Below are 16,993 nucleotides of genomic sequence, written 5' to 3' on the forward strand. Positions count from 1 at the left end.
GGTTCATTTGGGCTCAATAATTAAGTATGAGTATTGTTAGAGATCTAAACTGAAACATACAATAATTGTCCAATATATTCAGCTAAAATAAGCTAAAAAGCCCACTACAGATGCAAATTTGAGAGCAACCCTCTCATATTATAGTCATTTAATTTACCCTCAGTATGAAAAATATTGACCAATGCTGATATAATATTACATGTATCCACTGATGGTAACCCCTTTTAGGAGGAGTGCACTTACAACCAAGAAAGGACAGTATGAATGGTGAACAGCAGCCATTTTATTGGACATTTTAAATACATGAGTTTGGAGATTTTCGAACCAACTGTTACAGCTGCATCGAACTTTATTGATTCTTGGCAAGCAATTGTTGTTGCAGGATAGAAGAAATGCTTTTTTGACATTTGCATCACAAATACTGCAGCTCCTGTCCAAGTATGACCGACTTCCTGTGCCATACAAAATGAAGCAGACCACCAAGCCCTAAGTGACATACAAACGAGTTCATGTTAAAAAATAACATACCAAGAGGTGCTCCTATCCATTCACTGTATATTTAAACGTGACTTGGTAGACAAAATGGCTGCTTCAGGAAGTCAGCTCAGCAATTCCAGCAGTAAAAAACACCTTGATGTATATCCTGAGTCTTCACAAATCTTGGCATGTGCGTGGACTACAGTAAACAGCATGGGGGGGGGGGGGGGGGGGCACACGACGAGATGGTACTTCAACTTATTATTTCATCATCTTATGACACAAGTGTTGGGAGTGTCTACAGCTCAGATGCTGGTTCATATGCTAAGACAGCTCAAGGTGAGTTGAGGTGACAAAGTTGAAATTTAGAATCGTGATCACAGGAATCAGAGACGAGTGATTTCTGACTATGGCACCGAATTATATAAATGCATCCTAAAAAAAAAGAAGAGACAAGCACACGAAAACGAAAATCCAGAACAGTAATAGTTACACACTCTGGGTGAAGCAGAGGTGGCTTTCCTCCCGGGTTTTTTGGTTCATCTTTGTTTTAGGTAAAGGTTAATTGTAAAGAAATAAATACCTAACATCACAGAGCTAAAAAACACATGAGGCTAAATGGAAAAAAAAAAATACACCAACAAAAGCAATTTCTTTACACAGTAAACACGATGAATTGAAAACTCACTTTGACTTCCCCTGCAGACGTACATTTAAAAATATATTGACATTGTACACAGCGTGATGTCTTGGAAAAAAGTAGGATAAACAAATCCCCATGGTGGCCTTTCAGTGCCTCCTACTCCTTCCAGGATCTTAATTGTCACTGCTCCAGCGTTACAACCTCCACCGCCTGGCCGTCCAATGTGACAGTGTTGTCTATGCGTGTGGCAACAGGTGCCATGGCAACCTGGACAGGCCGGTTGCCCTGGGCAAGGCTGGTCACTACAGTCTGGTACATGCTGACTGGGATCTGGACGAGACCTGCGGAGAAAGAAATGGGACATTTTTAGATGTGGCAACAGTATCATTTGGCTAAATACCATATCTGAATCAACATCACTGAACCAACATTTGTTGGTGCCAGCCTTTCAAATATTTGCTGTCTTTCACTTTTTGGATATAATGTATCTTTTAGTTTTAGTTTTGGCGTTTGATCAGACATCATCTAACAGAAATTGTAATGAGCAAAGAAAAAGATTAATGGAAATAACGGCTGCAATACTGGAATCATTATTATCATTATTCCAATAATCAAACAACTGTTGGTACCCCTTTATATATGGGCACTAGCATGGGGTAAACCTTTTTTTCCCTTGTTCAAATCCAAATGATTTGACCGTGCATAAAAATGTATGATATTTTCTTTGGTTTAAATTGTACAATTCAAGCACAGTAAGCAACATTGAAGAAGGCATAGCCGAAAGGCTTGTATTGGACAATCTAAAGAAAATATCTAATTCATTTGGGTGTGTGAATCCCCTTTTTGTAATCAACATATTAATTAATACTGATATACTGCTCGTTCAGCCACCAACCAGCCAAAGAGTAAGCTTTTTGAGAGAGTTTATGGTTGACAGTGCTTGAGAGTCGGTCAAGACCAGGTAGTTGTGTGTGACAGGAGGCGGCCATGTTACAGAAAGCATTACTGAACAATGGTCCGATTCAACGTCCTCAGCTCGCTTCCCCCATGCCCAGCTGTGTGTGTGTGTGTGTGTGTGTGTGTGTGTGTGTGTGTGTGTGTGTGTGTGCCTGTAGGGATTACTGCTGCAGTCACGTGGGCCTCTGCCCCACCCTACAAGCTGTCACAGTGTCACAGGCAGGCAAGAAGGTCAGTGCAGGGGATGGCAGTGGCTCATGCCACTTCCATTACTGTGAGCTACGACGCTGGACGTTAAATGCACCGAACTCACACTACCCACAGATCCTTACTGAGACCACACAGGGCTGCATTCATATCTATATGAGCACAAACTGTTTTCTGAGAAAGAAAAAAAATGGATGCATTTTCATTGTTATTCATCTTGTCTTGTAAAATAAAACAACGCCCTTTTGACAGGTTAGCTCATAATTGCTGGTCCTCTAAATGTGGACTCTTGCTAAGCCCACTCGCCGGTGATTTGTGACAGGGTTAAGTTGTGCTGATGCAGGTAATTGTGCTGCCGTGATTATGGAGGAGGGCTTAGGGAACGGGGTATTGGCCTGACATAGTGACGTGCGGACACAGCACAGTTATTGAGTGAAGTGCTTCACCTGGCCACTCAAACATTGTTACTGAGACATTAAGGGCCGTGCCTGGTGTGGCCGTGTGCATGTATCAATGTGTGTGTGTCTGCATGCCTGTGTTAGTGAAGGGTCGCTACAAAAACCAATCAGCGGTGTCTGGGCCAGCGCACTTCAAACGGTGCTCTCCACTCCTGTGCAGCACTACAGTGATTAGCTAAGGTCAATAGTCGAGAGAATGACTGGCTTTGGCAGCTCCATCAGTTTTTTGAGTGAGCCACTGCAGCCAAATGTCTCCTTATGATTTAGGAGGCAAGATATCAAGCTGTTGATTTTAGATTTGAATAACTTTAATTTACATTAGTGTAAACATGTGCAAATATAGGCAAGCTGCACATGTTTTTGCATGTCCTTTATGTTATGATTATTCCTTCATTTTAACAAGTGGGCTCCATCTTTATTCAAGTATTTTATAAGACTTCTCTACACAATTTAATTATGCTGGGACGAACCAATAAAAATGTTATCTCAACATCTTATATGTTGCCTGCTTTTGTTCTTTTTAAATATCATTTACTGCTAGAACAAAACTCAGAAGGATGTAACAGATCCAAAGCCCCCTTCAACTGCAACAATACAACCAAACATTTTAGAATAATTTGTTCTGAATTTTGTTTCACATGTCTGTCTTACACTGGGTCCAACACAACCTGAGACTGGATTGCTTTAGGGTGCCTTACAGTTTATCAGCCTGATGAAACAAAAGACTAATTTGTTGTAAACTAGAAAGAGAAAATTGTTCTTATTCTCATTTCTTATACTGTGCATGTAATGCAAAGCTAATCAGCTTTGGTGCTTAAAAACAGGCTTCATCGCTGTGCTGTTCATTTAATTAATGCAGGATGTGGACAGCAAGACAAGGAGAAATCAAGAATGTGTGCACAAATAAAATAGTATGTGAATACCATGAGATGAAAATGCATTTGTCTCAATTTAGAGAAGGCTTACACTCATGTATATAGTAATAGCATGTATAAATGAATACATGTATATAGACAAGCATGAGAACCTGGGGGTTGTGTGTTGACAGCTGGCCCAGTGATTAGACATGGACTGATAATGGAGTGGATCAAAGCTCTTTAGGAGGGCCCCTTAGGGACCCGGTCATGCCCCTGGACTAGTGTACTTTGTGTGACTGTGTGTATGTGTGGGTTTATCCCACCATAGGACGGTACTGATTGACAACTTGACAAGATACACTATGCGTGTAGTCAAACGTCATGGTATGGTTTCTAGATTTACTTTGATCTTTAAATATATTGGAAGGAAAAAAGCAACTGCTATTAAATCAAATCACCCACTTTAACAATTGATTGACTATTAACATGATGCCTCATATTAACTCTTATTATGTTACATTTATTATCATAGTGTGCTGACACTAAGTCTGAAATCATGGTTATCACCAGAATAAATATTCCAAATTTAATGTATTTCCTTCTTAGTTTCACCTGTATATCATTATATATTTACAATTACATACTATACATCCAGTAATCAACATCAGAGTAGTGGCCCCTTGATGTTAGTCATTGACGAGCAGTAACTTTACATTCCACCCTGAGGATACTGAATGAACATATGCTTATAATGGCCGTTAATACTATTCAACAAGGATGTGAGGCTGTCTTGACAAACTGGTCCTGTCCCAGCAGACACACACTGCCACAGCAATGCATGCAGTATGCATGTGAAGAGGTTGACGAGAGGGTCATGCAGCTAACGCATCATTAAAAGGAGGGAGCATTGCCACAAGATGCACACACAGAAACACACCATCTGTCACATCAGCACAGAGTAGATTAGAGTGTAGGAGCTCACTGTAGTGCTACTAGAGGGAAGCTTACATTTAGTAACACTAATTAGAAATGCCATTGGCTGGTGAATACACACAAGTACATATTACTGAAGATGTGATGCCAATTTAAAAAAATAAAAATAAAAGCAGTAAGTTATGTTGTATTTACTATATTTACTTAAATGTAATATCGGGAAGTATCGGTATTGGGTTTTTATAACCGATGTTTGTTCTGTAGGCTTCAGCATTTCCGAGCCTGCATGAACACAGCATGGGACGTTTACCGGCACACGCTTGATGACGTATAACAACAACAACAACAAGACCACGCTAGACTCGCCACGGTCGTTAACCGTGGCTAAAAAGTTCATAGCGTCCACCGCCATGTACACGAACACACAAACCAGGAACCAGGTTTACCTCCTCATTATCATTTTCTCTGTTATGTTTTCGGCGAGTCTCCTCTGTGACGTCACCGTCAGAGTGGTGGGTCCTATCTGGGTCCTACTCTGCTATGGAGACGCAACAGCTGAGAAGGCTGAGTGAGAGGACATTCCTGTAAAAGGTCCTGCCTCCAGAAAGGGGGCTCATGTCTGTGGTTTGTGTATCCTACGTATAGTAAATGTGTAATTTGCAATGACTGCAAAGCAGCATAATAAATATGGCAGTGGCATATTGGCACTTTTTTCCATAACTTAAGTTGAAGTTGTTCTCTTATTTTGCACGGACAGTGTTTACATTTGGAAGGCCATGTTGCATTTATGCATCCAGTGGGGCATCACAATACAATTAGGCATAATGTGTTAATTCCACAATAGGAGATATGTTATGTTGTTACCTAACAGTTTTGGTGTAAAAAGCCTGCATATAAAGAAACCAGTCCTAGTGGTAAACAGTAGACCTTCCACACATGGGCTACACCTGGTTCACTAATGACATTGTGTGACATTCATATCATTTAGTCTGAGCATGTGGCTGTGACGTTACCTTCTGTGCTGCTGTGGCTGCGTGATGTGAACCATGTTTGCAGCTATATGTGGAACATGTGTGTAGATTTTACAGTGATCAGGGCTGGTCACTGGTCATGGCCTTTTAGCTGAACATCATCCATCTTCGCTTGGGTTATCTCTAACAGTAATTCCTCACAGCAGCTCAAGGCCTATGAAGGGTTCCTAATTTTGGAACCAAAGAGTACACTGTGTAATAATAACCCAATCAAATGGATAAAAAGATTTTTTAAATAAAAGCTGTTGATACAGTTTGTCCATAGACCTAGATTATTCCGTCTTTTTTCATTCTCTGAACGGAAATGCATTGTTACAGAGAAGTTAAATTTGTGGTCAGGATCTCATTTGAGTGCTTATTTATGACACCTGTGAATTCACCTGCTGTACAAGTTGATTTATTCATTGCTCATGCTGATATAAAGAAAGGACTGTGGGTAACTGATAGTGTGAGTTAGCAGGTTATAGTGTGTTATTTTATCAGAGAGATACTACATTATCATCTGGTGCAATAGACAGTGGTGAAAGACATAGTATGATGTACATGTTACTGTGTAAATGCTGTTGTTTGAGGGTTTTTTTGCGTGTTGTGTCGCTGATTGTCATGTTGATGTTAGCATTGTGGATGAATTTGTACCTGTGGCATCTTGAACCCCTGCCAGTGCCCCAACAGCAGCCGCTGTCTCTGCCAGGACAATCTGACCCCCTCCTTGTAGAGTGGCCTCTGCCAACGTCGCTACAGCATGGGCTGCTGCCTCACTATAACACACACAAACACACACACACATCAGACATACTGTCCAACATGTAAAAATTCATGCAAACAAACCTTTTCTGCACACACAACTTAACAGTTAAAAACACAAATGAGATGGATATATGTGCATTTAAGGGTTACACACACTGAAAAGCACACACACTCATACTCCAGCACAAGATCTGCTCACAAAGGCAGGGGTTATTAGAGAGATGTGGGGTGAAGAGTAGGAGTGTATGAGCAGTAAGAGGCTTTTCTAGTCTGGACTTATGGAGAATCTGTCACATCTCCCAAAAGGCCAGGTGCTACGGGTCTAACAAAGCAGTTTTATTAAACCAGATCTATTCAGTGGAATTACCACGAGCCTATTACCACAGCAGCTTCGTTATGAACTAATGGAACTGTTCACAGCTTGGTTGATAATCACATCTGAGATAGAAATACAGACAGACAGATAAAGAGGAGGAGCTGAGTGAATGCAGGCAGCGGCAGTTAACAGTAACCATGCATTCACACTGTGGTGCTATATGGATGAGTTTACTGTAATAGACAATGGCAGTAAACTTGCTGCTGTGGCATCAAACTATAGCTTTCTCTGCAAAATATAACCTGTGTCCACACGTAATTTTATTGTATCAATGCATGTGAAATGATCAAAGCTCAGCAATTAGCAGACTTCCGTAACTGTGCATTGCGTCAACGCAGCAGAAAAGATAGTGAGATAAAGATGGAGGCTCTATTCCCCCTCTGGAGCTGGAAAACAGACAAAATGTGCCAGAGCCTGTTGAGCAGAGAGCCCAGAGTAACTCAGCACAGGTAAACAGGGGGAGGGGAGGGGAAAGGAAGGAGGACTCAGGTGGATGCAGGTAACAAGCCCCAATGGGACATACCCATACACATTTGAATTCATTGCCTTGACACCACTGCAGTAAAATAACAGCTAACATGTCAGCATCTTGATTAGTCTGGTTGACGAATTCAGGAATTTAATGACCTTTTAGGCTCTTCGATAAGTCTGATAGATCATGACAATCAAAATTGTAGGTTACGAAGTGGCTATGGGTAGCTTAAGATCTCCAAGCTTTAGCTGCAGCCAAACACTACTAACTAATTCTAAAGACGAGGACACTTTCAACTTGCAGTATTCTTGTGTTGTAACCAGATCCTGCAGACACTTAGTCCTCCATGGGACACGGCTTGCGATCCTGCTGTATATCCCATCTGAATACAAGCGTGTTTTCTTATTTCCCACCAGAAAAATAGTACATCAACAACAACCCCTGTACACAGTTCATAAAATGTTTTTGTTATAGGTCATTTAAAAAAGCTTATGCTGATTAAGTGTAATTTTATGTCAAACCTTTCTTACTTAATCACACATATAAGCACCTGGTACTGGTGCTTTTTCATCAACAAAATTATACTACGCTGTTAGCACATGGAAATATGTGGCTAACAGCCAATTTAATGGTTGTGCTGTAATAAAAGCTACAGGCTAATTAATTAGATGCTGAACCAGGATGAGACGCACTTGACTCATCTCCAGGGGACCCCGGTGACCTGCCCCGACAGTTGTCCCATTCTCATCAAGTTGTTAGAGCTGCCTTTGTGATTACGGATTATTCTTATGCCCTGCAGTATTAGCTAGCTCCACCAGCAGCAGCTCAAGACCCCTGAGGACAGTGTCAGTTAACACAACCCCCTACAGTAAATTTCCAGTTAAAAAGGTGAAAATCGTTCAGCAGTGACAGCTTTCTGCTGCCTCATGTGCTTTTCTGCCTCCAACAATTCAACCTTTCATATTTTGTTAGCAGAGAGCCTCATCTAGATGTAGTTCACACATATGACTTTCCTGTACCCACAAAACCTGCAAATTAATTATTTCACCAGTTCAATCCCCCTCACCTGTTGAGAGCCATTGTGACAGTGGCTCCGGGCTGAATCTCCTGACTGGCAGCGACAGCAGCTTCAGCCAGGGATGCTACCGCCTGCGTTGCTTCTGAAGCCTGGGTGGTTTGGATTGTCATCTCCCCGCCCTGGAGCGTGGCCCAGTTCTGCTCCACCTGGACAGGGAAGTACAATTTCGTGACAGCAGGGTGGTAAAGCGCGTGTAAAAGAAAACAGTTATTATATTGTTGGTACATTTCTGGTTCATGTTGTGGTGCTGAATGGACAGCCCCTGCTAAGTTTTACACACTTCAGAAAAGTCTTGTTAGATCTGTCAGTTTATGTTCTTTAGGAAGTAGAGATGGTTCAACCCCTCAGTCAGTTCATGTTATTCATTTTGAAAACCTTTGTGTGTAGTATGTGGTTAAAATGTTTTTTTTATACAGGGGTTGTACTGTATAAAAACTATTAAATGGTGTATCCAGGGGGTGTGTGGTTGCTACCTCTCCATCAGTAACTGTGGAGTAGTTGACTTGTGCCACCGTCACACCGGGTAGCTCTGAGGCGTCTGCCAGAGTGGCAACTGTGTGTCCAGTGCCAACCTGAGAGAAAGACACAGTTGTACAATACAGAAGGTGACAATTGAGTATACTGAACCTTAACCTTAAGAATGAGAAAATGTGCCATTGACTAAATTGTACCTGGATGAGCGAGACTGTTCCATCAGGGTTGTTGATGGTCTGTACCACGGTTTGTGAAGGCACAAGGTGTGCAATGCCCTGCGCGGTGGTCAGGTGGTGCTGGGTAGTGGTTGTTGTGGTTACTTGCTGGTCTTCAAAAGCATACAACAAATCTTCGCGGCCATGCTGCTTGTAGCAGTTCTTTACAATGGTCCGCAACGCTTGCGTCCAAGACACCTTAGGAAGTAGAGATATAAGTTAGTGTGCCATATTTGATATATTCCCTTATTCCAAGACTGATACCGCCCCAAAGTTTGTGCGATAAATGTACTCGGAGCTAAGAGATGGTTAGCTTAGTATTAACACTGAAAAAGAGGGAAACAGGTAGCCTGGCTCTTTCTAGAGGATAGAAAAATGACCAACCAGCACCACTAACTCTCATAAATTGACACAACATGTTAAATCCATACAAAAATGTAAGAAAATGTGCTTGTTTTTTTATTTAGTTTTTCCCATCTGTATAATTTTGAAAATCAGGCTTAAAAAGAATAAATGACATTTGAATTTGTCAAAGTGTGTTATCATATCGGTATTTCTCTCACCCTCTGTTTCTGCTCCTCTGTGCGGACGTCACTGCGGACGTTAGCCCACGGGATATCTTCAGGCCACCATACTGGCTTGCAGCTCTCCTTCCCCCAGCCAGGCTTCCCTCGACCCGTCGAGTACTTCAGCATCTCTGGGATGAACGCTCGTAGCTGGGCCTGAAGCAAAGGATACATGAATGGAAAAAAGAGATGATACACACACCAAAACTCTAAAGTGGAGAGCTGCAGTATCTTACACACACACAAGCACACACGTCCTTGAGCAGGCAGCAGGAGGCATGTATTGATCAGGGTACCTGCTGCTGCCAGGTGCTGAGGTGGTCAAGTCCTGCAAATAGAAACAGGCTTTCTATAAGGAGAACAATCAGCTCATGTTTATTAACAGACCAATCTATGGCTGTGGCTCCAGCCTGATGTGTCAGACAGACACCACTGGAGCATCAAGGGTGATCAAACACAGTTCTGTTGTCAACCTATCCCAGCAAAGGCTCCAGTACACTCGAGTATTAACAAGGACAAGCTAGTCAATATTGTTAAAATAAAAACCAATGTCAATGACAAATATGAGATTAACTTTGACCACTCTGTGTGCTATTTTATGGACTTGTGTCAAGACTTTATTCATTATTTTATTATTGTGTATAGGAAGAATCGATGAGTGTTTGTTCACTATATGAGAGTACAATTCAGAAACAATGAAGTAAGGGAGCCAGGCCTCTTTAGTGGAGGTCATTAGAAGAAAGAAAAAAAAAAGCTACTTGATTGTCAGGTAATTGCTTTGCTGAATGAAAAGCACTCAAATAGTATCAATCACAGCACTTGTTTTTATTGCATGGGTAGGGCTAATTATTTTAGGTTTTTGAATTGGGTATTCAATTGGTTGCAATCGGCAACCACATCGCTAGATGCCACTAAATTGCACACAATGCACCTTTAAACTTAAACCTCTGATTTCAGGTATTTAGCCATCTCATTCAGATGGTACACTTTAACTATTTTTAATTGATTGTTTTGTCTTTCTTAAATGTAAAGCCCACTTCTGGAGAGTGTCCCAAATCAGGGTAAGGAAATGGGCGGTGGTCCTAATCTAATCTGATTTGCTTGTGCTTGCTCATCCCCCAGATAAAATGAGCATACATACTTACACATAGCTAAGCAGTGAACGGTGTGTATACCAACTCACCATCGCATCAACACTTCCACAACACGCAACACTCACTGACAGACTGGGGTGGGGTTTAGTGCCAATGTCCTCAGTGTCCTGGTAATATGCAAGCATCACCGGGGGATTATATTGCACAATGAGGCACTGCAGCGTCTGCCTGCCTTGACATCACAGGCTAAATTTGGTACCAGGAGAAATAAATCCCTGCCCCCCCCCCCAAGCCCCCTTTTCTAACTCACAAACCACCTATACACAGTTTCTCAGGGATAAGACAAAATGGATCTTGACAGAAAATGGATGGTCAGTTTTGGGAAAAACAAGGCTGCATCCAGTCACTTGGCCTACTGATGTGGCTCAACCCCAGAAAAAAAGACCCGGTGGCAAAAAGATGCTTGCATTTCCACCTGTGGCTGTTCCGTATGAGGATGTATGTGGTTGCATTTGGGCAAGACCAGATGGCCTAATTACAGTGGCTACTGAGTTAAGTGGCATGTTGTCCTACACCCACCACCCCAACCCCCAATCCTAATCCTCCAAGCAATGGTCCAATCAGCATTTAGGAAGGTGGCTATGTTGCCGGGTCCCTGGCCCTAACAAGGCTAGTGGGTAATTATGGGCTCAGGCTAGTCTCGGGATCACCTGCTACAGATGCTCCATATATTGGACTGGCCAGGGCTTTGGACTGCGTCACTAAAACTCACTTGGGATTGCTTTGGCCACGCACAACCTACTGCAGATGTCTGTGTAGAAAATAACAAATAGTTTCCTGTATGTATATAACTCCACAGAACTACATTTGAATTAGCTCCTTTTCATGGCTGAGTTCTTATTTTCATGCAACCTTTTCCAGAGGGGCTGCACAACATCCTGTCTTCAATACATGGCACACACGTACCTCTAAAAACAACCCCTGCCCCCACTTTTCCACCTGCCTTAGCCAAGCTGAGTGGTGCAACAGGTTACTCATGATAATCTCATCCTACAACCTCCAGAAAAACAAGCACCAACTAACACCTGCCCTCCGAGGACTCATCTGGCCTTGGGATTGGCTACCATGCTCCCAGGGTTGAGGACTGTCTCTGAGGGCCACTGTCATGCTGGCTACGCTGATGATGATCCAGAGAATACGTCAGCAGCACTGGGATGGCAGAGTAAACAAACTGGGCTCCCTTGGGTGGAGAGAGGACTCAGGCTACCAATGGTACTAATGTTGCAGGGAAAGGCCAGGGAAGAGCAGTATATGGTGCACTTTGTCTCCATGCATATGGGTACTGAATCTGCCTAGCAAATGGAAGAAGCTTGGCTTGTAATTAAAAGCAGACACTACCTCTGCATCAGGTTTTCACCTGGACTACAATTTCCTGCTCTTTATTATGAAAATAAATGTAAGTTTTGGAGGGATAATTACTGCTTATATGGCTAAATCAAACTAAGCAAATGACACTGGTGGACATACAAAAACAGCTAAAAATGACTGTTGGACATGGATGCATATAGATGGCGAAGCTCTTGCTCACACCAGACATAAAACATAATATTTGTGATTCTGATTTATTGCCAACTGGTGCCCTCTGCTGGGTTGTTTTTCAGATGCTATGAAGAAGTTTTGAATGTGTCTACTTCTACAAAGGAAATGCTGGAAACACAGGGGGTGGTTTTGACCCTAATCGATCAGCAGATTAAGAGCACTGAGCACCTCACCTGGGTCATCTTGTCCACAGAGACAGGGATGCCATCGATGGTGAGGGGGGGCAGCTCTGAGGCCAGTTCTCCGCCAGCTGGGGCGTGTTCAGCCAGTGCATTCTCCAGGTCCTCTAACATCATGCCCTTGTACTTCCTCACCTGGAGGACGAAGGAAGATGGTTACATCAGTGTTTTAGTTTATTCCAAAACTGGTTGAATTAACAGAAAATTGACAGATTCTTTGATCAATTAATCACAGTAATCATTTATCAAATAGAAAATACCAAATCTGCTGATAAACATCTTCACTAAGGCTGCTTTCCTTCCTCTGTTTCATATCATTGGAAATGGATAGATATAAATGTATGTTTCAATGCATCTGTAACTTTTAAAGTGCAAACAGTGGAGTTGAGTGGAGAAACAGCTTAGAAATATTTAGATGACATTCAACATTTAGAAATACAGGGTTGATATATTTTACTGTGTATCATGGTTAAGATCCCCCCCCCCCCCAAAACAGGGGCAACAGGGGCAACTTTGGCAATAATGCAGCAGCATGGTGTAGTAGCTTGGGTAATTTCATAACACAGCAGACAAATGTGTTCAGCCTGCTGACTACAAGACTGTAACACTTACCACATTTTCCAGGGGAGCAGCACCAAACACCTTGAACACTGGGTTGGGTTTGGAGGGAGAGATACACAGCACTATGGCCTGCTGTCCCACTCTGGTGGTGTACTCATCCAGAGTAGCTCTCAGTTTTCTGTAAACATACAGGCGCCTTTACTTTCTGACTCAGCCCAAAAGCAACAAAGTACAACACTATAACTACAAAGGGCAGCAACTTTGTCTTAGAATAAAAAAATAACCACACATACTCATTGTCAAAGTACGGACAATACATAGGAGGAAAACTTGGTTTCCTGTTGTTTAAAGCTCACCTGAGCAGGCGAGTCTGTTGCCTCTTGCGGATGGAGGGATTGGATTCAAAGATGTGAGGCCTCTTTCTTTTCTTACCAGTTGCCACAGCAGCAGCTGCTGCCATGCCCACTGGCCCTGAGAGAGAATGATCAGAGGAGACTTTGAGTAAAACCACAGACAGTTCATCAGAATGAAGAACATTCTGTCATGGGTTTGAACACTGTTGCTTAATTTTTATTTTTTTAAATCAAGCTTACAAGTATTGTCTAAAATGTACAGCGATGTTATGGAGATGTTATATGATGGGACACTAACTCTCCAAAGCAGGTCATTAGCACCACCTGTTGTTCAGTTGACAGCATTACACTGACCTCAGGATGTCATGTACCTGTGTGTTTTACCAGATCTGAGCATTTGCAAAAAAGACTAGCAGGAATGGGAAAAATAATACAGCTTCATCAACTCAATATAAGTTATGAATAAAATTAGCATGACACAAATGACAGAGAACCTCACAAAAATTGAAGGTACTGTCAGACACTGGTCAAAAAGATGTGCATGGATCCATCTGGATAACTAAATACTCTGTTTCTCCCCTTTGGCAAGACTCACCTGCAGCGGCCAGGTGGGCGGTGACCTCATCAGTGCCAGCTGAGTTGAGGATGTCTGTGTCGTCATATGGGTCATCATCTGGTGACGATGTTGAGTCTTCCTCAGCGCTCATCATGGATGCTTCAGTAAATGTGGTCACATGTACCTGCACAGTTAAAGATGGATGGGTGTTATAAATTTAAGAAAATATCATGCTACTTATATCTGAATGGAGGTGTCTGATGTCTGTTTTAGTGAATCTAACTAGCTGGTAAAATAGTTAAAACATCTTGTGAATAATGGGACTTCTTGCTAAGAAGGGTGACTTCCTTGTCATTCTTCCTGCTCTGTAACTATTATGTTTATAAGTGCACCTGCTGGACCTGTTGGCTGACGGCGTTGGCCTCAATGGTGGTCATGTGTTCCGTCTGGTGAACGGTGTGTTCCTCCATTACTGACCACTGAGTCTACACAGCTGGATACAATGACTGAGAAGAGAGAATAATAGAAATGCTGTGTGAAATAACATGCTTTGATTCAATTTTTTATGAGCATTTATTTATGATCATTCAGCATTTTTGATATGATAACACAGAATGTATGTAATAATGTCTGCTGTACTGACTGGTGCTGTAAAGCTTAGCTAGGGCTATGACAATATCAGATTTTCACTACCCAATTATTGTGGCCAAAATAATTCACAATAAAGATACTATCATATCTACAGAAAAATTGAAAAAGAAAATAATGCTATCAATCAAATCATCTTTAACTTTGTTTATTGTGTGTTTTGTCTCTTTTCTGGCAAATTAACGACACTCAACAGGAGGGTGGAGAAAGAGTCTGTTACCATAACTGTAAAAGCGTACAAGAACAACAATTACACTTAATGGGTAACTGAAAGGCAACCAGATGAACTGAACAGAAAAAGGTGTGTGTAGGTGTGTGTGTGTGTGTGTGTGTAAAATAGAAATGGGAATGATCTAAGAGGTACTGGATTATTTACACAATATTATCATATTAGAGTCTGTAGGGAGTGGCAGACCAGTAAAACAGGGCGGCACCAGTATTTCTAAACAGAGATAACGGCAGGTATATAAACCTTTCAAAACACTGAATGTTCTTGGTAGATTTAAGTGAACTCAAGTGCACCACAAATGCAAGTTTATGTAAATACTGAGACCTTAGGACTTAAGAGAAACAGGTGAAAGTACAAAGCTATCACTGTCATTATCCATGTCATCTTCACAGTAATTTCTAGAATAGTAGTGCACAATATGTATCAGTAGTCTCCCTCCTTTGTCAAATTGAATGGTCATTAATAGAGTAACAATGGAACTGCTGGGGAAGGTATATATTCTTCCTTTCCATGGGGCCTCTGAAGAAAAGGACAGCACTGCTACTGCTCTGTCTGCCTCTAGGGGGCTTCACGGTGCATCATTAGGGGGTTCAATTCAGAACATTACTGTAAACAAAATACAGAAGTGAAGTTGCATTTTCCATTTACGGAAGAATACATTATTCCATTGTTTTTGTTTTTACAAGAGGTGATTTGCAAGATATGGTTTCAACACAATAATAGTCATTGCTTAACACTTTCATTCATTTGAATCTGACTGAAGGAGATGTTTATGCTTTGAGAAATAAAGTTAAGAAGTCAGTAAGAAAGTGTACATGCAGTCAGAGTGTGACCCTGTGCAACTGACTGTATATAAAATGGGATACTGCATAGGCCTACTGGTATGTCCAGAGCAGAGTGATATATGATAATCTGTTAAAGGAGTGTAGATGACTCCTAAAATATGCTTCAACTGCACACTTAAACTTACACAAGCAATGTGCTTTTGCCCACCTGTCCATGAGATGAATTGGTGAGGCATTATGCTGTATAAGCTGCTCACTTGATTCACAGTGGGTAGAGCTGGTTTATGGATTATTTATTTGAACAGGACTGAGGTACAGTATACACACATCACTGCTATCTCTCTCTCTTTGACAGAGAAATAGGCCATGGGGCGTTGTTACCACACAATACAAAACTAAAGAAACATAAGGAAACAAAAGTCTGTTATTAATTGGGGCCAGGCGGGTTAATTTGCGTCCATATTTCCAGTATTGGTGTACATATGAGCTGCTGGCAGGATCAATGATGCACGAATCGGTGCACGTCTCAACAACAATAACATTCATGTATGATCATAACAATGACCTACAAATAAGGGCAATTCTCCATGCACCTAGTAATCGAGTACACTGACTTGTATTAACAAGGTAATGTTATTGCCAACGCTTTACAGTGCAGTAATGTTAGCCGACTTGCCGGCTGGCTGACAACGACTGCCAACTGAGCTAAGCTAGCAATGTCCTACATTTGGCTAATTAGCTAGCTAGCTAACCATTTGGCGGTGTAACTCCTGACACCTGAATGGACATTAACTACGAACGAGAAGTGCAGCTGTTTCTCGGTGTCCGGACACTGAACATACATTAATTCAGCGTGCACTGAAAGGTAAATCTTCGTATCGCAGCTGCTAGCATGCAACCCGCGCAATATGAAAGAAAACATAGCGCTAACTACAACAGGCCCAGCGGCCTGCATCCATCCAGCTCTTCTATTCTATCTGAGCTTGTTGTATTTACGCGCCTACAACATGTTTCCCCACAACACGCCATAAATGTATCATAACACTGCTGCAGTCAGCATCTAAACAATCCGTATCTTTCACCCCAGCGCTGCCGGGTTCGATGATGCGGCTGCGCCGGGGCTGAAATAGATGGAGATTGCGCGGTAGGGCACTAACCTCAGAGCGGCTGCGCTACTTCGGGCCTGCGCCGTACAGCGGGGATGGAGCCGAGCTTTAATGGAGGACAGAGGGGAGCCAGCAGCAAACACAGCGAACAGACCGCACACAACACTGAGCTGCACTAGTGCTGCCTTCAGGTGCCCCTCCCAGAGTCACACTCGTACATCATGGAGCGCTGTGCAACAAATTACAACAGACGGGTCACTCTGGCAAAAGCATCTTTCATGGCCACCGGTTTTTATTTAATAGATTTTAAAACGCACAGCTCGGCGTTTACCTTTGATTATCAAACATTGTTTTCATGCACAGATTGAATGTGCTGTGGCCAGAGGAAAATG

The 16,993-nt window shown here is 42.1% G+C and overlaps 1 protein-coding gene across 1 annotated transcript; it reads right to left on the reverse strand.

The window, feature by feature from the left end:
* Positions 1 to 256: 256 nt before the first annotated feature.
* Positions 257 to 16,742, reverse strand: nrf1 (nuclear respiratory factor 1). The gene is made up of 12 exons (XM_053344201.1): positions 16,653 to 16,742; positions 14,226 to 14,339; positions 13,873 to 14,017; positions 13,281 to 13,395; positions 12,976 to 13,102; positions 12,358 to 12,498; positions 9,489 to 9,647; positions 8,908 to 9,123; positions 8,710 to 8,808; positions 8,225 to 8,382; positions 6,200 to 6,321; positions 257 to 1,461 (listed from the first exon to the last, which is right to left on the reverse strand). The coding sequence occupies exons 2-12, from the start codon at positions 14,301 to 14,303 to the stop codon at positions 1,301 to 1,303; spliced, it is 1,521 nt and encodes a 506-aa protein (XP_053200176.1). The 5' UTR covers positions 14,304 to 14,339; positions 16,653 to 16,742; the 3' UTR covers positions 257 to 1,300.
* Between the last annotated feature and the right edge of the window lie 251 nt (positions 16,743 to 16,993).

This window comes from Scomber japonicus, chromosome 23 (genome assembly GCF_027409825.1).
Source record: "Scomber japonicus isolate fScoJap1 chromosome 23, fScoJap1.pri, whole genome shotgun sequence".
Lineage (NCBI taxonomy): Eukaryota > Metazoa > Chordata > Actinopteri > Scombriformes > Scombridae > Scomber > Scomber japonicus.

Coding starts and splice junctions, on each gene's coding strand:
- nrf1 (XM_053344201.1), bottom strand. CDS start 14,303: ATGGAGGAACACACCGTTCACCAGACGGAACACATGACCACCATTGAG. Junction 8,383..8,709: donor CCACAGTTACTGATGGAGAG/GTAGCAACCACA, acceptor TTCCCTGTCCAG/GTGGAGCAGAACTGGGCCAC. Junction 6,322..8,224: donor GTCACAATGGCTCTCAACAG/GTGAGGGGGATT, acceptor TGTGTGTTATAG/TGAGGCAGCAGCCCATGCTG.